This window comes from Carcharodon carcharias (genome assembly GCF_017639515.1).
Source record: "Carcharodon carcharias isolate sCarCar2 chromosome 29 unlocalized genomic scaffold, sCarCar2.pri SUPER_29_unloc_23, whole genome shotgun sequence".
NCBI lineage: Eukaryota > Metazoa > Chordata > Chondrichthyes > Lamniformes > Lamnidae > Carcharodon > Carcharodon carcharias.
The window spans coordinates 119191-139840 of record NW_024470669.1 but is presented as its reverse complement, the minus strand read 5'-3'; the positions used below and the strand labels follow the sequence as shown (position 1 = coordinate 139840).

General features: G+C 48.8%; 2 protein-coding genes across 2 annotated transcripts in view; both read right to left on the bottom strand.

Annotated features, from left to right (window-relative positions):
- The window catches only part of LOC121274066 (von Willebrand factor A domain-containing protein 7-like), a gene marked incomplete at its 3' end in the record, with an annotated part of 61273 nt that extends 47413 nt beyond the window's left edge, over window positions 1-13860 (bottom strand). Inside the window, exon 1 of the mRNA XM_041181204.1 lies at window positions 13807-13860. The remainder of the gene's footprint in view (window positions 1-13806) is intronic.
- The window catches only part of LOC121274065 (amyloid-like protein 2), a 97264-nt gene that overhangs the window by 6348 nt on the left and 70266 nt on the right, over window positions 1-20650 (bottom strand). Inside the window, exon 9 of the mRNA XM_041181203.1 lies at window positions 15499-15537. Coding sequence (XP_041037137.1) covers window positions 15499-15537 — 39 coding nt within the window. The remainder of the gene's footprint in view (window positions 1-15498; window positions 15538-20650) is intronic.

Below are 20650 nucleotides of genomic sequence, written 5' to 3'. Positions count from 1 at the left end.
GAGATAGGGACGATTGTAGGGGCTGGAGGGGGTTACAGAGATAGGGACGGTTGTAGGGGCTGGAGGGTGTTACAGAGATAGGGAGGGTTGTAGGATTTGGAGGAGGTTACAATGATAGGGAGGGTTGTAGGGGCTGGATGAGGTTACAAAGATAGGGAGGGATATATTGGCTGGAGGATGTTACAGAGATAGGGAGGGTTGTAGGGGCTGGAGGATATTACAGAGATATGGAGGGGTGTAGGAGCGGCAGAGTTTAAAGAGATAGGGAAGGAAGTAGTTTTTTGAGGAGACTACAGAGATAGGGAGGGTTGTAGGGGCTGGAGGCGGTTACAGAGATAGGGAGGGTTTAGGGTCTTGAGGGGCTTACAGAGATAGGGAGTGTTGTAGGAGCTGGAGGAGGTTACAGAGATAGGGAGGGGTGTAGGGGCTGCAGGAGGTTACAGAGATAGAAAGGGGTGCAGGGGCTGGAGCAGGTTACAGAGATTGGGAGGGTTGTAGGGTCTGGAGGAGGTTACAGAGATAGGGCATGTTGTAGTGGCTGGAGGAGTTTCCTAAGATATCGAGTGGTTTTGGTGCCAGAGGATGTTGCAGAGATAGGGAAGGATATGGGGGCTGGAGAGGTTGCGGAGATAGGGGAGGTGTGGGGGTTGGAGAGGTTACAGTGATAGGGAGGGTTGTAGGGGCTGGAGTGGGTTAAGAGATGGGGAGTGTTGTAGGGGCTGGAGGAGGTTACAGAGATAGGGAGGGGTGTCGGGGCTAGAGGAGGTTACAGAGATAGGGAGGGGTGTATGGACTGGAGGAGGCTACAGAGATAGGGAGAGTTGTAGGGGCTGGAGGAGGCTACAGAGATAGGGAGGGTTGTAGGGGCTGGAGGAGTTTACAGTGATAGGGAGGGTTGTAGGGTCTGGAGGAGATTACCGAGATAGGGAGAGTTGTAGGGGCTGGAGAAGGTTACAGAGATAGGGAGGCGTGTAGGGGCTGGAGGAGGTTACAGCGATAGGGAGGGTTGTAGGGTCTGGAGGAGATTACCGAGATAGGGAGAGTTGTAGGGGCTGGAGAAGGTTACAGAGATAGGGAGGGGTGTAGGGGCTGGAGGAGGTTACAGAAATAGGGAGCGTTGTAGGATCTGGAGGATGTTACAGAGATAGAGAGGGTTGTAGTGGCTGGAGGATGTTACAGAGATAGAGAGGGTTGTAGTGCCTAGAGGAGGTTACAGAGATAGGGAGGGTTGTAGGGGCTGGAGGAGTTACAGAGATAGGGAGGTTTGTAGGATTTGTAGGAGGTTACATAGATAGGGAGGGTTGTAGTGCCTGGAGGAGGTTACAGAGATAGGGAAGGGTGTAGGGGCTGGAGGAGGTTACAGAGATTGGGAGGGCCGTAGGGGCTGAAGGAGGTTACAGAGATAGTGAGGGTTGTAGTGGCCGGAGGAGTTACAGAGATAGGGAGGGGTGTAGGATTTGTAGGAGTTTACATTGATAGAGAGCGTTGTAGGGTCTGGAGGTGTTAACAGAGATAGGGACGATTGTAGGGGCTGGAGGGGGTTACAGAGATAGGGACGGTTGTAGGGGCTGGAGGATGTTACAGAGATAGGGAGGGTTGTAGGATTTGGAGGAGGTTACAATGATAGGGAGGGTTGTAGGGGCTGGATGAGGTTACAAAGATAGGGAGGGATATATTGGCTGGAGGATGTTACAGAGATAGGGAGGGTTGTAGGGGCTGGAGGATATTACAGAGATATGGAGGGGTGTAGGAGCCGGCAGAGTTTAAAGAGATAGGGAAGGAAGTAGTTTTTTGAGGAGACTACAGAGATAGGGAGGGTTGTAGGGGCTGGAGGCGGTTACAGAGATAGGGAGGGTTTAGGGTCTTGAGGGGCTTACAGAGATAGGGAGTGTTGTAGGAGCTGGAGGAGGTTACAGAGATAGGGAGGGGTGTAGGGGCTGCAGGAGGTTACAGAGATAGAAAGGGGTGCAGGGGCTGGAGCAGGTTACAGAGATTGGGAGGGTTGTAGGGTCTGGAGGAGGTTACAGAGATAGGGCATGTTGTAGTGGCTGGAGGAGTTTCCTAAGATATCGAGTGGTTTTGGTGCCAGAGGATGTTGCAGAGATAGGGAAGGATATGGGGGCTGGAGAGGTTGCGGAGATAGGGGAGGTGTGGGGGTTGGAGAGGTTACAGTGATAGGGAGGGTTGTAGGGGCTGGAGTGGGTTAAGAGATGGGGAGTGTTGTAGGGGCTGGAGGAGGTTACAGAGATAGGGAGGGGTGTCGGGGCTAGAGGAGGTTACAGAGATAGGGAGGGGTGTATGGACTGGAGGAGGCTACAGAGATAGGGAGAGTTGTAGGGGCTGGAGGAGGCTACAGAGATAGGGAGGGTTGTAGGGGCTGGAGGAGTTTACAGTGATAGGGAGGGTTGTAGGGTCTGGAGGAGATTACCGAGATAGGGAGAGTTGTAGGGGCTGGAGAAGGTTACAGAGATAGGGAGGCGTGTAGGGGCTGGAGGAGGTTACAGAGAGAGGGAGCGTTGTAGGATCTGGAGGATGTTACAGAGATAGAGAGGGTTGTAGTGGCTGGAGGAGGTTACAGAGATTGGGAGGGCCGTAGGGGCTGAAGGAGGTTACAGAGATAGTGAGGGTTGTAGTGGCCGGAGGAGTTACAGAGATAGGGAGGGGTGTAGGATTTGTAGGAGTTTACATTGATAGGGAGGGTTGTAGGGTCTGGAGGTGTTAACAGAGATAGGGACGATTGTAGGGGCTGGAGGTGGTTACAGAGATAGGGAGAGTTGTAGGATTTGGAGGAGGTTACAGTGATTGGGAGGGGTGTAGGGGCTGGAGGAGATTACAGAGATAGGGAGGGTTGTAGGGGGCTGGAGGAGGTTACAGAGATAGAGAGCGTTGTAGGTGCTGGAGGATATTACAGAGATATGGAGGGGTGTAGGAGCCGGCAGAGTTTAAAGAGATAGGGAGGGAAGTAGTGTCTTGAGGAGACTACAGAGATAGGGAGGGTTGTAGGGGCTGGAGGCGGTTACAGAGATAGGGAGTGTTGTAGGAGCTGGAGGAGGTTACAGAGATAGGGAGGGTTGTAGGGGTTGCAGGAGGTTACAGAGATAGAAAGGGGTGCAGGGGCTGGAGCAGGTTACAGAGATAGGGAGGGTTGTAGGGTCTGGAGGAGGTTACAGAGATAGGGCATGTTGTAGTCGCTGGAGGAGTTTCCTAAGATTTTGAGTGGTTTTGGTGCCAGAGGATGTTGCAGAGATAGGGAGGGTTGTAGGATTTGTAGGAGGTTACATAGAAAGGGAGGGATGTAGGGGCTGGAGGAAGTTACAGAGATAGGGAAGGGTATGGGGGCTGGAGAGGTTGCGGAGGTAGGGGAGGTGTGGGGGTTGGAGAGGTTACAGTGATAGGGAGGGTTGTAGGGGCTGGAGTGGGTTACAGAGATGGGGAGTGTTGTAGGGGCTGGAGGAGGTTACAGAGATAGGGAGGGGTGTAGGGGCTGGAGAAGGTTACAGAGTTAGGGAGGGTTGTAGGGGCTGGAGGAGGTTACAGAGGTATGGAGGGGTGTAGGGGCTGGAGGAGGTTACAGAGATAGGGAGGGGTGCAGGCGCGGGAGGAGATTTCAGTGATAAGGAAGGTTGTAGGGGCTGGAGGAGGTTACTGAGATAGGGAGGGGTGTAGGGGCCGGAGGAGGTTACAGAGATAGGGAGTGTTGTAGGGGCTGGAGGAGGTAACAGCGATAGGGATGTTTGCAGGTGCTGGAGGAGTTTACAGAAGTAGGGAGTGTTGTAGGGGGAACCATATTACGGAGATAGGGAGTGTTTTAGGGGCTGAGGGAGGATGCACAAATAGGGAGGGTTGTAGTGGCCAGAGGATGTTACAGAGATAGGGAGGGTTGTAGGGTCTGGAGGAGGTTACAGAGATAGGGAGGGGTGTAGGGGCTGGAGGAGGTTACAGAGATAGGGAGGGTTGTAGGGGCTGGAGGAGGTTACAGCGATCGGGATGGGTGTAGTGGGCTGGAGGAGGTGACAGAGATAGGGAGGGTTGTAGGGGCTGGAGGAGGTTACAGAGATAGGGAGGGGTGTCGGGGCTAGAGGAAGTTACAGAGATAGGGATGGTTGTATGGACTGGAGGAGGCTACAGAGATAGGGAGAGTTGTAGGGGCTGGAGGAGGTTACAGAGATAGGGAGGGTTGTAGGGGCTGGAGGAGGTTACAGCGATAGGGAGGGTTGTAGGGTCTGGAGGAGATTACCGAGATAGGGAGAGTTGTAGGGGCTGGAGAAGGTTACAGAGATAGGGAGGGGTGTAGGGGCTGGAGGAGGTTACAGAAATAGGGAGCGTTGTAGGATCTGGAGGATGTTACAGAGATAGAGAGGGTTGTAGTGGCTGGAGGATGTTACAGAGATAGAGAGGGTTGTAGTGCCTAGAGGAGGTTACAGAGATAGGGAGGGTTGTAGGGGCTGGAGGAGTTACAGAGATAGGGAGGTTTGTAGGATTTGTAGGAGGTTACATAGATAGGGAGGGTTGTAGTGCCTGGAGGAGGTTACAGAGATAGGGAAGGGTGTAGGGGCTGGAGGAGGTTACAGAGATTGGGAGGGCCGTAGGGGCTGAAGGAGGTTACAGAGATAGTGAGGGTTGTAGTGGCCGGAGGAGTTACAGAGATAGGGAGGGGTGTAGGATTTGTAGGAGTTTACATTGATAGAGAGCGTTGTAGGGTCTGGAGGTGTTAACAGAGATAGGGACGATTGTAGGGGCTGGAGGGGGTTACAGAGATAGGGACGGTTGTAGGGGCTGGAGGATGTTACAGAGATAGGGAGGGTTGTAGGATTTGGAGGAGGTTACAATGATAGGGAGGGTTGTAGGGGCTGGATGAGGTTACAAAGATAGGGAGGGATATATTGGCTGGAGGATGTTACAGAGATAGGGAGGGTTGTAGGGGCTGGAGGATATTACAGAGATATGGAGGGGTGTAGGAGCCGGCAGAGTTTAAAGAGATAGGGAAGGAAGTAGTTTTTTGAGGAGACTACAGAGATAGGGAGGGTTGTAGGGGCTGGAGGCGGTTACAGAGATAGGGAGGGTTTAGGGTCTTGAGGGGCTTACAGAGATAGGGAGTGTTGTAGGAGCTGGAGGAGGTTACAGAGATAGGAGGGTTGTAGGGGCTGCAGGAGGTTACAGAGATAGAAAGGAGTGCAGGGGCTGGAGCAGGTTACAGAGATTGGGAGGGTTGTAGGGTCTGGAGGAGGTTACAGAGATAGGGCATGTTGTAGTGGCTGGAGGAGTTTCCTAAGATATCGAGTGGTTTTGGTGCCAGAGGATGTTGCAGAGATAGGGAAGGATATGGGGGCTGGAGAGGTTGCGGAGATAGGGGAGGTGTGGGGGTTGGAGAGGTTACAGTGATAGGGAGGGTTGTAGGGGCTGGAGTGGGTTAAGAGATGGGGAGTGTTGTAGGGGCTGGAGGAGGTTACAGAGATAGGGAGGGGTTTAGGGGCTGGAGAAGGTTACAGAGTTAGGGAGGGTTGTAGGGGCTGGAGAAGGTTACAGAGATAGGGAGGGGTGTTGGGGCTGGATTAGGCTACAGAGATAGGGAGTGTTGTAGGGTCTGGCAAGTTTACAGAGTTGTCCCTTACCCTAAATATCCAAGTGTTGAATAAAAATGAAGAGATGTCTACAGCTCTGTCCTCGGTTAACAATGGACATACGAGCTGGGTTGGGGTGTGTAATATCTGATGGAGAGAGGTGTGGCTAACAGAATGAAGAATGTCATCAATGGAATTTAATAACAGTACATTTTACTACAACTGACTTCACACCACGCTACCTCCCCCATTCCAAATGCTGAATCAAATGATTCAAACTGTCGTTTTCTCAAACTGGGAGGTTACAGGTATAGGGAGGGTTATAGGGGCTGGAGGTGGTTACAGAGATAGGGAGGGATGTAGAGGCTGGAGGTGGTTACAGAGATCGGGACGGTTGTAGGGGCTAGAGGAGGACACAGAGATAGTGAGGGTTGTAGGGGCTGGAGGAGTTTACAGAGATAGGAAGGGTTGTAGGGGCTGCAGGAGATTTCAGTGATAGGCAGGGTTGTAGGGGGAAGGATATTACAGAGATAGGGAGCGTTTTAGGGGCTGAGGGAGGATACACAAATAAGGAGGGTTGTAGTGACCGGAGGATGTTGCAGAGATAAGGAGGGTTTTCTGGTATGGAGGGGGTTGCAGAGATAGGGATGGTTGTAGGGGCTGGTGGAGTTTACAGAGATAGGGAGGTTTGTAGGGGCTGGAGGAGGTTACAGAGGTAGGGAGGGTTGTAGAGGCTGGAGGAGTTTACAGAGATAGGGAGAGTTGTGTGGGCTAGAGGAGGTTACAGAGATAGGGAGGTTTGTAGGGGCTGGAACAAAAACAGAATTACCTGGAAAAACTCAGCAGGTCTGGCAGCATCGGCGGAGAAGAAAAGAGTTGAAGTTTCGAGTCCTCATGACCCTTCGACAGAACTTGAGTTCAAGTCCAGGAAAGAGCTGAAATATAAGCTGGTTTAAGGTGTGTGTGTGGGGGGCGGAGAGATAGAGAGACAGAGAGGTGGAGGGTGGGGGGTGTGGTTGTAGGGACAAACAAGCAGTGATAGAAGCAGATCATCAAAAGATGTCAACAACAATAGTACAATAGAACACATAGGTGTTAAAGTTAAAGTTGGTGATATTATCTAAACGAATGTGCTAATTAAGAATGGATGGTAGGGCACTCAAGGTATTGCTCTAGTGGGTTTTTTTTTATAATGGGAATAGGTGGGCAAAGGAAAATCTTTATAATTTATTGGAAAAAAAAAGGAAGGGGGAAACAGAAAGGGGGTGGGGATGGGGGAGGGAGCTCACGACCTAAAGTTGTTGAATTCAATATTCAGTCCGGAAGGCTGTAAAGTCCCTAGTCGGAAGATGAGGTGTTTTTCCTCCTGTTTGCGTTGGGCTTCACTGGAACAAAGCAGCAAGCCAAGGACAGACATGTGGGCAAGAGAGCAGGGTGGAGTGTTAAAATGGCAAGCGACAGGGAGGTTTGGGTCATTCTTGCGGACAGACCGCAGGTGTTCTGCAAAGCGGTCGCCCAGTTTACGTTTGGAGGTTACAGAGGGGTGTAGGGGCTGGAGGAGGTTACAGAGATAGGGAGATTTGTAGGGGCTTGAGGTGGTAACAGAGATAGGGAGGGTTGTAGGGGCTGGAGGAGGTTACAGAGATAGGGAGGGGTGTAGGGGCTGGATGAGGTTACAGGGATAGGGAGGGGTGTAGGGGCTGGAGGTGGTTACAGAGATAGGGAGGGGTGTAGGGGGCTGGAGGAGGTTACAGAGATAGGGAGGGTTGTAGGGGCTGGAGGAGGTTACAGAGATAGGGAGGGGTGTCGGGGCTAGAGGAGGTTACAGAGATAGGGATGGTTGTAGGATCTGGAGGATGTTACAGAGATAGAGAGGGTTGTAGGGGCTGGAGGAGGTTACAGAGATAGGGAGGGTTGTAGGGGCTGGAGGAGTTACAGAGATAGGGAGGGTTTTAGGATTTGTAGGAGGTTACATAGATAGGGAGGGTTGTAGGGTCTGGAGGAGTTTATAGAGATAGGGACGATTGTAGAGGCTGGAGGGGGTTACAGAGATAGGGACGGTTGTAGGGGCTGGAGGATGTTACAGAGATAGGGAGGGTTGTAGGATTTGGAGGAGGTTACAATGATAGGGAGGGGTGTAGGGGCTGGAGGTGGTTACAGAGATAGGGAGGGTTGTAGGGTCTGGAGGAGGTTACAGAGATAGGGAGGGATATAGGGGCTGGAGGAGGTTACAGAGATAGGGAGGGTTGTAGGTGCTGGAGGATATTACAGAGATATGGAGGGGTGTAGGGGCTGGAGGCGGTTACAGAGATCGGGAGGGGTGTAGGGGCTGGAGACGGTTACAGAGATAGGGAGGGTTTATGGTCTGGAGGAGCTTACAGAAATAGGGAGTGTTGTAGGAGCTGGAGGATGTTACAGAGATAGGGAGGGTTGTAGGGACTGCAGGAGGTTACAGAGATAGGAAGGGGTGCAGGGGCTGGAGCAGGTTACAGAGATAGGGAGGGGTGTAGGGGCTGGAGGAGGTTACAGAGATAGGGAGGGTTTTAGGGGCTGGAGGAGGTTGCAGAGATAGGAAGGGGTGTAGGGGCTGGAGGAGGTTACAGAGATAGGGATGGTTGTAGGGACTGGAGGAGGTTACAGAGATAGGGAGGGTTGTAGGCACTGGAGGAGGTTACAGAGGTAGGGAATGTTGTAGTGGCTGGAGGAGTTTCCTAAGATATGGAGTGGTTTTTGTGCCAGAGGATGTTGCAGAGATAGGGAGGGTTGTAGGATTTGTAGGAGGTTACATAAATAGGGAGGGTTGTTGGGTCTGGAGGATTTTACAGAGATAGGGATGATTGTATGGGCTGGAGGAGGTTACAGAGATAGGGATGTGTGTAGGCGCTGGAGCAGGTTACAGAGTTGGGAGGGTTGTAGGATTTGGAGGAGGTTTCAGAGATAGGGAGGGTTGTAGACGCTGGAGGATGTTACAGAGATAGGGACGGTTGTTGGGGCTGGAGGAGGTTACAGAGATAGGGAGGGGTGTAGGATTTGGAAGAGGTTACAGAGATAGGGAGTGTTTTAGTGGCTGGAGGAGGTTATAGGGATAGGGAGGGTTGTCGGGGCTGGAGGATTTAACAGAGATAGGGAGGCTTGTTGGGACTGGAGAACGTTACAGAGTTAGGTAGTTTTGTAGTGGCAGGAGGTGTTTACAGAGATAGGGAATGTTGTAAGGTCTGGAGTACGTTTCAGAATAGGGCCTTTCTTCGGGGCTGGAGGAGGTTACAGAGATAGGGAGTGTTGTAGGGGCTGGAGGAGGTTACAGTGATAGGGACGGTTGTAGTGGCTGGAGGAGATTACAGAGATAGGGAGGGATGTAGTGGCCGGAGGAGGTTACAGAGATAGGGAGGGATGTAGTGGCCGGAGGAGGTTACAGAGATAGGGAGGTTTGTAGGGACTGGAGGAGGTTACAGAGATAGGGACGGTTGTAGGGGCTGGAGAATGTTACAGAGATAGGGAGGGTTGTAGGATTTGGAGTAGGTTACAGAGATAGGGAGGGGTGTAGGATTTGGAAGAGGTTACAGAGATAGGGAGTGTTTTAGTGGCTGGAGGAGGTTATAGGGATAGGGAGGGTTGTCGGGGCTGGAGGATTTAACAGAGATAGGGAGGCTTGTTGGGACTGGAGAACGTTACAGAGTTAGGTAGTTTTGTAGTGGCAGGAGGTGTTTACAGAGATAGGGAATGTTGTAAGGTCTGGAGTACGTTTCAGAATAGGGCCTTTCTTCGGGGCTGGAGGAGGTTACAGAGATAGGGACGGTTGTAGTGGCTGGAGGAGATTACAGAGATAGGGAGGGATGTAGTGGCCGGAGGAGGTTACAGAGATAGGGAGGGATGTAGTGGCCGGAGGAGGTTACAGAGATAGGGAGGTTTGTAGGGACTGGAGGAGGTTACAGAGATAGGGACGGTTGTAGGGGCTGGAGAATGTTACAGAGATAGGGAGGGTTGTAGGATTTGGAGTAGGTTACAGAGATAGGGAGGGTTGTAGAATTTGGAGGAGGTTACAGTGATATGGAGGGGTGTAGTTGCTGGAGGAGGTTACAGTCATAGGGAAGGTTGTAGTGGCTGGAGGAGGTTACAGAGATAGGGAGGATTGTTAGGGGCTGGAGGAGTTTACATTGATAGGGAGGGTTGTAGGGGTTGAAGGAAGTTACAGTGATAGGGATGCCTGTAGGGGCTGGAGGAGGTTACAGAGATAGGGAGGGTTGTAGGAGCTGGAGGGGGTTACAAAGATAGGGAGGGTTGTAGGGGCTGGAGGAGGTTACAGAGATAGGGAGGGTTGTAGGGGCTGGAGGAGGTTACAGAGATAGGGAGGGGTGTAGGGGCTGAGGGAGGTTACAGAGATTGGGAGAATTCTATGATCTGGAGAGGTTACAGAGCACTTGTGACAAACAATTGTGTCAATAATTAAATTTATATAAATCAAGGAGACAATGAAGCTTTCGATAGGAGAATTGTGAAATCTAAATGCGTCAGAATTGGAGGAACACAGGGATCTCCTCGAGATAAAGGAGATGGAGGAGGTTACAGAGATAGGGAGGGTTGTAGGGGCGGAGGAGGCTATTGTGATAAGGTGGGGTGTCGGAGCTGGAGGAGCATACAGAGATAGGGAGTGTTGCAGGGACTGGAGGAGGTTATAGGGATAGGGAGGGTTGTAGGGGCTGGAGGAAGTAACAGAGATAGGGAGGGCTGTAGGGGCTGGAGGAGGTTACAGAGATAGGGAGGGTTGTAGGGGCTGGTGGAGGTTAAAGAGATAGGGAGGGTTGTAGGGGCTGGAGGAGGTTACAGAGATAGGGTGGATTTTAGGGCCTGGAGGAGGTTACAGAGATAGGGACGGTTGTAGGTACTGGAGGAGTTTACAGAGATAGGGAGGGTTTTAGGGACTGGAGGAGGTTACAGAGATAGGGAGGGGTGTAGGGCCTGGAGGAGGTTACAGAGATAGGGACGGTTGTAGGGGCTGGAGGAGGTTACAGAGATAGGGAGGGGTGTAGGATTTGGAGTAGGTTACAGAGATAGGGAGGGTTGTAGAATTTGGAGGAGGTTACAGTGATATGGAGGGGTGTAGTTGCTGGAGGAGGTTACAGTCATAGGGAAGGTTGTAGTGGCTGGAGGAGGTTACAGAGAGAGGGAGGATTGTTAGGGGCTGGAGGAGTTTACATTGATAGGGAGGGTTGTAGAATTTGGAGGAGGTTACAGAGATATGGAGGGGTGTAGTTGCTGGAGGAGGTTACAGTCATAGGGAAGGTTGTAGTGGCTGGAGGAGGTTACAGAGATAGGGAGGATTGTTAGGGGCTGGAGGAGTTTATATTGATAGGGAGGGTTGTAGGGGTTGAAGGAAGTTACAGTGATAGGGATGCCTGTAGGGGCTGGAGGAGGTTACAGAGATAGGGAGGGTTGTAGGAGCTGGAGGGGGTTACAAAGATAGGGAGGGTTGTAGGGGCTAGAGGAGGTTACAGAGATAGGGAGGGTTGTAGGGGCTAGAGGAGGTTACAGAGATAGGGAGGGGTGTAGGGGCTGGAGCAGGTTACAGAGATAGGGAGGGGTGTAGGGGCTGGAGGAGGTTACAGAGATAGGGAGGGGTGTAGGGGCTGAGGGAGGTTACAGAGATTGGGAGAATTCTATGATCTGGAGAGGTTACAGAGCACTTGTGACAAACAATTGTGTCAATAATTAAATTTATATAAATCAAGGAGACAAATGAAGCTTTCGATAGGAGAATTGTGAAATCTAAATGCGTCAGAATTGGAGGAACACAGGGATCTCCTCGAGATAAAGGAGATGGAGGAGGTTACAGAGATAGGGATGGTTGTAGGGGCGGAGGAGGCTATTGTGATAAGGAGGGGTGTCGGAGCTGGAGGAGCATACAGAGATAGGGAGTGTTGCAGGGACTGGAGGAGGTTATAGAGATAGGGAAGGTTGTAGGGGCTGGAGGAGGTTACAGAGATAGGGAGGGTTGTAGGGGCTGGAGGATGTTACAGAGGTAGGGAAGTTTGTAGGGGCTGGAGGAGTTTACAGTGATAGGGAGGGCTGTAGGGGCTGGAGGAGGTTACAGAGATAGGGAGGGGTGTAGGGGCTGGTGGAGGTTAAAGAGATAGGGAGGGTTGTAGGGGCTGGAGGAGGTTACAGAGATAGGGTGGATTTTAGGGCCTGGAGGAGGTTACAGAGATAGGGACGGTTGTAGGTACTGGAGGAGTTTACAGAGATAGGGAGGGTTTTAGGGACTGGAGGAGGTTACAGAGATAGGGAGGGGTGTAGGGCCTGGAGGAGGTTACAGAGACAGGGAGCGGTGTAGGGGCTGGAGGAGGTTACAGAGATAGGGAGGGTTGTAGGGGCTGGAGGAGGTCACAGAGATAGGGAGGGTTGTAGGGACTGGAGGAGGTTACAGAGATAGGGCGGGTTGTAGGGACTGGAGGATGTTACAGAGATAGGGAGGGTTGTAGGGACTGGAGGAGGTTACAGAGATAGGGAGGTTTGTAGGGACTGGAGGATGTTACAGAGATAGGGAGGGTTGTAGGGACTGAAGGATTTTACAGAGATAGGGAGGGTTGTAGTGGCTGGAGGAGGTTACAGAGATAGGGAGTGTTGTAGGGGCCGGAGGAGGTTACAGAGATAGGGAGGGTTGTAGGGGATGGAGGAGGTTACAGAGATAGGGAGGTTTCTGGGTTCTGGAGGTGGTTACAGAGATAGGGAGTGTTGTAGAGTTTGGAGGAAGTCACAGTGATAGGGAGGGTTTTAGAACCTGGAGGTGGTTACAGAGATAGGGATTGTTGTAGCGTTTGAAGGAGGTGACTGGGATAGGGAAGGTAATAGGTTCTGGAGAGGTTACAGAGATAGGGAGGGTTGTAGGTACTGGAGGAGGTTACAGAGATAGCGAGTGTTTCAGCGTTTGGAGGAGGTCACAGGGATAAGGAAGTCTATAGTTTCTGGAGGATGTTACAGAGATAGGGAGGGTTGTAGGGGCAGGAGGAGGATACAGAGATAAGGAGAGTTGTAGGGGCTGGAGGAGGTTTCAGAGATAGGGAAGGTTGTAGGGGCTGGAGGATGTTACAGAGATAGGGAGGGTTGTAGTGTCTGGAGGAGGTTACAGAGATAAGGAGGGTTATAGGGACTGGAAGAGGTTTCAGAGATAGGGAGGGCTGCAGGGGCTGGAGGAGGTTACAGAGATAAGGAGAGGTGTAGGGGCTGGAGGTGGTTACAGAGATAGGGAGGGTTGTAGGGGCTGGAGGAGGTTACAGAGATAGGGAGGGGTGTAGGGGCTGGAGGAGGTTACAGAGATAGGGAAGGTTGTAGGAGTTGGAGTAGGTTACAGAGATAGGGAGGGGTGTAGGGGTTGGAGGAGGTTACAGAGATAGGGAGGGTTGTAGAGGCTGGAGGAGGTTACAGAGATAGGGAGGGTTGTAGGAGCTGGAGGTTGTTACAGAGATAGGGAGGGGTGTAGTGGCTGGAGGAGGTTACAGAGATAGGGAGGGTTGTAGGTGCTGGAGAAGTTTACAGGGATAGGGAGGGTTGTAGGGGCTGGAGGAGGTTTCAGACAAAGTGAGCATTGTAGGGGCTGGAGGAGGTTTCAGAGATAGGGAGGGTTGCAGGGGCTGGAGGGGGTTACGGAGATAGGGAGGGTTTGTAGGGGCTGGAGGCGGTTACAAAGATAGGGAGTGTTGTAGGGGCTGGAGGATGTTACAGAGATAGGGAGGGTTGTAGGGGCTGGAGGAGGTTACAGAGATAGGGAGGGGTGTAGTGTCTGGAGAATTTTACAGAGATAGGGAGAGTTGCCGGGGCTTGAGGAATTTACAGAGATAGGGAGGGATTTAGGGGCTAGAGAATGTTACAGAGATAGGGAGTTTTGTTGGGGCTGGAGGATATTACAGAGATGGGGAGTGGTTTAGGGGCTGGAGTAGGTTACAGAGATAGGGAGGGTTGTAGGGCTGGAGGAGGTTACAGAGATAGGGAGGTTTGTAGGGGCTGGAGGAGTTTACAGAGTTTGGGTGGGGTGTAGAGGCTGGAGGAGGTTTCAGAGATAGGGAGGGTTGTAGGGGCTGGAGGAGGTTTCAGAGATAGGGAGGGTTGTAGGGGCTGGAGGAGGTTACAGAGATAGGGAGGGCTGTAGGGGCTGGAGGAGGTTACAGAAATAGGGAGGGGTGTAGGGGCTGGAGTAGGTTACAGAGATAGGGAGTGTTGTAGGGTCTGGCAAGTTTACAGAGTTGTCCCTTACCCTAAACATCCAAGTGTTGAATAAAAATGAAGAGATGTCCACAGCTCTGTCCTCGGTTAACAATAGCCAATATGAGCTGGGTTGGGGTGTTTAATATCTGATGGCGAGAGGTGTGGCTAACAATGCAGAAGGTCGTCAATGTAATTTACTAACAGTACAATTCACTGCAACTGACTGCAAACCACTCTACCTCCCCCCTTCCAACTGCTGAATCTGATGATTCATTCTGTCATTTCCTCAATCTGGGAGGTTACTGAGAAAGCGAGGGTTGAAGGGGCTCGAGGAAGTTATACAGATAGGGTGGGTTGTAGGGGCTGGAGGAGTTTACACAAGTAGGGAGAGTTGTAGGGGCGGGAGGAAGTTGCAGAACTAAGGAGGGTTTTAGGGGCTGGAGGGTGTTACCGAGATCGGGTGGGTTATAGGGGCTGGAGGAGTTTACATAGATAGCAAGTGTTGTAGGGGCTGGAGGAGCTTACAGAGATAGGGAGGGGTGTAGTGTCTGGAGGAGGTTACAGAGATAGGGAGGGTTGTAGCGGCTGGAGGAGGCTACAGAGATAGGGAAGGGTGTAGGTGCTGGAGGTGGTTACAGATTTAGGGAGGATTCTAGGGGCTGGAGGAGTTTACAGAGATAGGGGCGGTTGGAGGGTCTGGAGGAGTTTACAGAGATCGGGAGGTTTGTAGGTGCTGGAGGAGGTTACAGATTTAGGGAGGATTCTAGGGGCTGGAGGAGTTTACAGAGGTAGGGGCGTTTGTAGGGTCTGGAGGAGGTTACAGAGATGGTGAGTGTTAGGTTACTGTGAGAATGACCCAGACCTCCCTGTCGCTTGCCATTTTAACACTCCACCCTGCCCTCATGCCCACATGTCTGTCCTTGGCCTGCTGCATTGTTCCAGTGAAGCTCAACGCAAACAGGAGGAACAGCACCTCATCTTCCGACCAGACACTTTACAGCCTTCCGGACTGAATATTGAGTTCAACAACTTTAGATCTTGAACTCTCTCCTCCATCCCCACCCCCTTACCGTTTCTTCCCCCTTCCTTTTGTTTTTTCCAATAATTTATATAGATTTTTCTTTTCCCACCTATTTCCATTATTTTTAAATGTATTCCACCCATGGTTTATTTCACCCCACCCCCACTAGAGCTATCTGTACCTTGCTTGTCCTGATTTCCACTCTTAATTAGCACATTCCTTACATAATATCACCACCTTCAACACCACTTTGTTCTTTTCTCTGTGACGTCTTTTGGTTATCCCCTCCTTTCACTGCTTGCTTGTCTCAAAAACCCCCTGCCCCACCCGCTCCCCCCCCCACCTTAAACCAGCTTATATTTCACCCCTTTCCTATTTCTACTTAGTTCTGTCGAAGGGTCATAAGGACTCGAAACGTCAACTGTGCTCTTCTCCGCCGATGCTGCCAGACCCACTGAGTTTTTCCAGCTATTTCTGTTCCTCTTTTGGATTTCCAGCATCTGCAGTTTTTCGCTTTTGTTACCGTGAGAATGGATGTTTTTTTTTAAGAAAATCTCTGACTAAGGCTCGGTTGGAAGAATGAGCAGGGGATGTGTGGGCGGAGGTGAAAGCGGAGTTTTGTCAGGCTGTTAGGTTCCGGTCCTTACCCAGCGTTTAAAAGTTGGTGGAAGGGAGTTGCCTGAAACGCGTGCGCCACAGGCGGAGCTGGTACAAGCTCACCTGCAAATCGAGACGCTGGGGGATGAACCAGCGACGGAACTGGAAAAAAATCGAATCGGAACAAAGGGAAAATGACAGGGATCTGGGAAAAAAAAACTCGAGCCAGGGAGGAAAGGTCAAAAGTAATAGAAATCAGAACAACTTCAACAGGAGAAGGAGGAGCCAGGAAAAGCAATATGCAAAGGTTACCAGAGATGGAGAAGCAACCTTGAACTTCAGAGAGCAGTTAACAATTCACCCAAGAACTCGCCAAGGCTCCTGTGACAGCACCTTCCAAACCCACCATCATTACCATCAAGGACAAGGGCAGCAGACACATGGGGAAAACCACCCCCACCTGGAAGTTCCATAAGACCACAAGACATAGGAGCAGAAACTAGGCCATTCGGCCCATCGAGTCTGCTCCGCCATTCAATCATGGCTGAGAAGTTTCTCAACCCCATTCTCCCACCTTCTCCCCGCAACCTTTGACCCCCTTACCAATCAAGAACCTACCTATCTCGGTCTTAAATACACTCAATGACCCGGCCTCCACAGCCTTCTGTGGCAATGAATTCCATCGATTTACCACTCTCTGGATAAAGAAGTTTCTCCTCATCTCTGTTCTAAAAGGTCTTCCCTTTACTCTGAGGCTGTGCCCTCGGGTCCTAGTCTCTCCTACTAATGGAAACATCTTCCCCACGTCCACTCTATCCAGGCCTTTCAGTATTCTGTAAGTTTCAATCAGATCCCCCCGGCTCATCCTTCTAAACTCCATCGAGTATAGACCCAGAGTCCTCAAACGTTCCTCATATGTTAAGCCTTTCATTCCTGGGATCGTTCCCGTGAACCTCCTCTGGACCCTCTCCAGGGCCAGCACATCCTTCCTGAGATACGGGGCCCAAAATTGCTCACAATATTCTAAACGTGGCCTGACCCAGAGCCTTATAAAGCCTCAGCAGCACATCCCTGCTTTTATATTCTAGTCCTCTCGAAATAAATGCCAACATTGCATTTGCCTTCCTAACTACCGACTCAACCTGCAAGTTAACGTTAAGAGAATCCTGGACTAGGACTCCCAAGTCCCTTTGCACTCCAGATTTCTGAATTCTCTCCACATTTAGAAAATATTCTATGCCTCTATTCTTCCTACCAAAGTGCATGACCTCACACTTCTCCACATTGTATTCCATCTGCCACTTCTTTGCCCATTCTCCTAACCTGTCCAAATCCTTCTGCAGCCTCCCCGCCTCCTCAATACTACCTGTCCCTCCACCTATCTTTGTATCATCTGCAAACTTAGCCAGGATGCCCTCAGTTCCTTCATCTAAATCATTAATGTATAAAGTGAAAAGTTGTGGTCCCAAAACTGACCCCTGCGGCACTCCACTAGTCACCGGCCGCCATCCTGAGAAGGACCCCCCTTTATCCCCACTCTCTGCCTCCTGCCAGACAGCCAATCTTCTATCCATGCTAGAACCTTGCCTCCAACACCATGGGCTCTTATCTTACTGAGCAGCTTCCTGTGCGGCACCTTGTCAAAGGCCTTCTGGAAGTCCAAATAGATAACATGCGTTGGCTCTCCTTTGTCAACCCTACTTGGTACCTCCTCATAGAACTCTAACAGTTTTGTCAGGCATGACATCCCCTTGATAAAACCATGCTGACTTTGCCCTATTTTACACTGCCCTTCCAAGTATTCTGAAATCTCATCCTTAATAATGGACTCTAAAATCTTACCAACGACCGAGATCAGGTCAGTCGGCTTGTAATTTCCCGTCTTTTGCAACAGTCCCTTCTTAAACAGGGGCCCCTCCAAGTCACTCACCATCCTGACTAAGAAATATATCTACCGTTCCTTCACGCTCGCTGTGTCAAAATAATGGAACTCCTTCCCTAACAGCACAGTGGGTGTACCTACGTCACAGGGACTGCAGTGGTTCAAGTAGGCAGCTTACCCACCACCTTCTCAAGGGGCCCTGTGTATGTTATAAGGAATACCAGTCCCTGTGTAGATTACAGACAATAGCAGCCCCTGTGTATAATACAGACAAAAGCAGACCCTGTGTATATTATAGAGAATAGCAGTCCCTGTGTGTATTATAGAGAATAGCAGCCCCTGTGTATGTTATAGAGAATAGCAGTCCCTGTGTGTATTACAGAGAATAGGAGGCCCTGTGTATATTATAGAGAATAGCAGTCCCTGTGTGTATTATAGAGAATAGCAGCCCCTGTGTATGTTATAGAGAATAGCAGCCCTTGTGTATATTATAGAGAATAGCAGTCCCTGTGTATATTATAGAGAATAGCAGTCCCTGTGTATATTTTAGAGAATAACAGTGAAAGTGTACATTATAGAGAATAGCAGCCCCTGTGTATATTATAGAGAATAGCAGACCCTGTGTATATTATAGAGAATAGCAGCCCTTGTGTATATTATAGAGAATAGCAGTCTCTATCTGTATTATAGAGAATAACAGTCCCTGTGTATTAATAGAGAACAGAAGCCCTTGTGTATATTATAGAGAATAACAGTCCCTGTGTATTAATAGAGAATAGCAGTCTCTGTGTATATTATAGAGAATAGCAGTCCCTATGTGTATTATAGAGAATAACAGTACCTGTGTATATTATAGAGAATAGCAGGCCCTGTGTATATTATAGAGAATAGCAGCCCCTGTGTATATTATAGTGAATAGCAGCCCTTGTGGATATTATAGAGAATAGCAGTCCCTGTGTATATTTTAGAGAATAACAGTCCCTGTGTACATTATAGAGAATAGCAAACCCTGTGTATATTATAGAGAATAGCAGCCCTTGTGTATATTATAGAGAATAGCAGTCCCTATGTATATTATAGAGAATAGCAGACCCTGTGTATATTATAGAGAATAGCAGCCCTTGTGTATATTATAGAGAATAGCAGTCCCTATCTGTATTATAGAGAATAACAGTCCCTGTGTATTAATAGAGAACAGCAGCCCTTGTGTATATTATAGAGAATAACAGTCCCTGTGTATTAATAGAGAATAGCAGTCTCTGTGTATATTATAGAGAATAGCAGTCCCTATGTGTATTATAGAGAATAACAGTACCTGTGTATATTATAGAGAATAGCAGGCCCTGTGTATATTATAGAGAATAGCAGCCCCTGTGTATATTATAGTGAATAGCAGCCCTTGTGGATATTATAGAGAATAGCAGTCCCTGTGTATATTATAGAGAATAACAGTCCCTGTGTACATTATAGAGAATAGCAAACCCTGTGTATATTATAGAGAATAGCAGACTCTGTGTATATTATAGAGAATAGCAGCCGTTGTGTATATTATAGAGAATAGCAGTCCCTATGTATATTATAGAGAATAAGAGTCCCTGTGTATTTAATAGAGAATAGCAGTCCTTGTGTATATTATAGAGAATAGCAGTCCCTATGTGTATTATAGAGAATAACAGTCCCTGTGTATTTAATAGAGAATAGCAGCCCTTGTGTATATTATAGAGAATAGCAGTCCCTATGTATATTATAGAGAATAACAGTCCCTGGGAATTAATAGAGAATAGCAGCCCTTGTGTATATTATAGAGAATAACAGTCCCTGTGTATTAATAGAGAATAGCAGTCCCTGTGTATATTATAGAGAATAGCAGTCCCTATGTGTATTATAGAGAATAACAGTACCTGTGTATATTATAGAGAATAGCAGGCCCTGTGTATAATATAGAGAATAGCAACCCCTGTGTATATTATGGAGAATAGCAGCCCTTGGGTATATTATAGAGAATAGCAGTCCCTGTGTATATTATAGAGAATAGCAGCCCCTGTGTAAAATACAGAGAATAGCAGACCCTGTGTATATTATAGAGAATAGCAGTCCCTGTGCATATTAAAGAGAATAGCAGCTCCTCTGTATATTATAGAGAATAGCAGTGCCTGTGTATATTATAGAGAATAGCAGGCCCTGTGTATATTATAGAGAAAAGCAGTCCCTGTGTATATTATAGAGAATAGCAGCCCCTGTCTATATTATAGAGAATAGCAGCCCCTGTGTATATTTTGGAGAATAGCAGCCCTTGTCTATATTATAGAGAATAGCTGCCCTGTGTATGTTATCGAGAATAGCAGCCCTTGTGTATATTACAGAGAATAGCAGCCCCTGTGTATGTTATAGAGAATAGCAGTCCCTGTGTATATTATAGAGAATAGCAGCCCCTGTGCATATTATAGAGAATAGCAGACCCTAGGTATATTATAGAGAATAGCAGCCCTTGTGCATATTATAGAGAATAGCAGTCCCTATGTATATTATAGAGAATAACAGTCCCTGTGTATTTAATAGACAATAGCAGTCCCTGTGTATATTATAGAGAATAGCAGCCCCTGTGTATATTATAGAGAATAGCAGCCCCTGTGTATATTATAGTGAATAGCAGCCCTTGTGTATATTATAGAGAATAGCAGTCCCTGTGTATATTATAGAGAATAACAGTCCCTGTGTACATTATAGAGAATAGCAGTCCCTGTGTATATTATAGAGAATAGCAGACCCTGTGTATATTATAGAGAATAGCAGTCCGTGTGTATATTATAGAGAATAGCAGTCCCTATGTATATTATTGAGAATAGCAGTCCCAATGTATATTATAGAGAATAACAGTCCAGTGTATTTAATAGAGAATAGCAGCCCTTGTGTATATTATAGAGAATAGCAGTCCTATGTGTATTATAGAGAATAACAGTCCCTGTGTATTAATAGAGAATAGCAGCCCTTGTGTATATTATAGAGAATAACAGTCCCTGTGTATTAATAGAGAATAGCAGTCTCTGTGTATATTATAGAGAATAGCAGTCCCTATGTGTATTATAGAGAATAACAGTACCTGTGTATATTATAGAGAATAGCAGGCCCTGTGTATAATATAGAGAATAGCAACCCCTGTGAATATTATAGAGAATAGCAGCCCCTGTGTATATTATAGTTAATAGCAGACCTTGTGTATATTATAGAGAATAGCAGTCCCTGTGTATATTATAGAGAATAACAGTCCCTGTGTACATTATAGAGAATAGCAGACCCTGTGTATTTAATAGAGAATAGCAGCCCTTGTGTATATTATAGAGAATAGCAGTCCCTTTGTATATTATAGAGAATAACAGTCCCTGTGTATTTAAT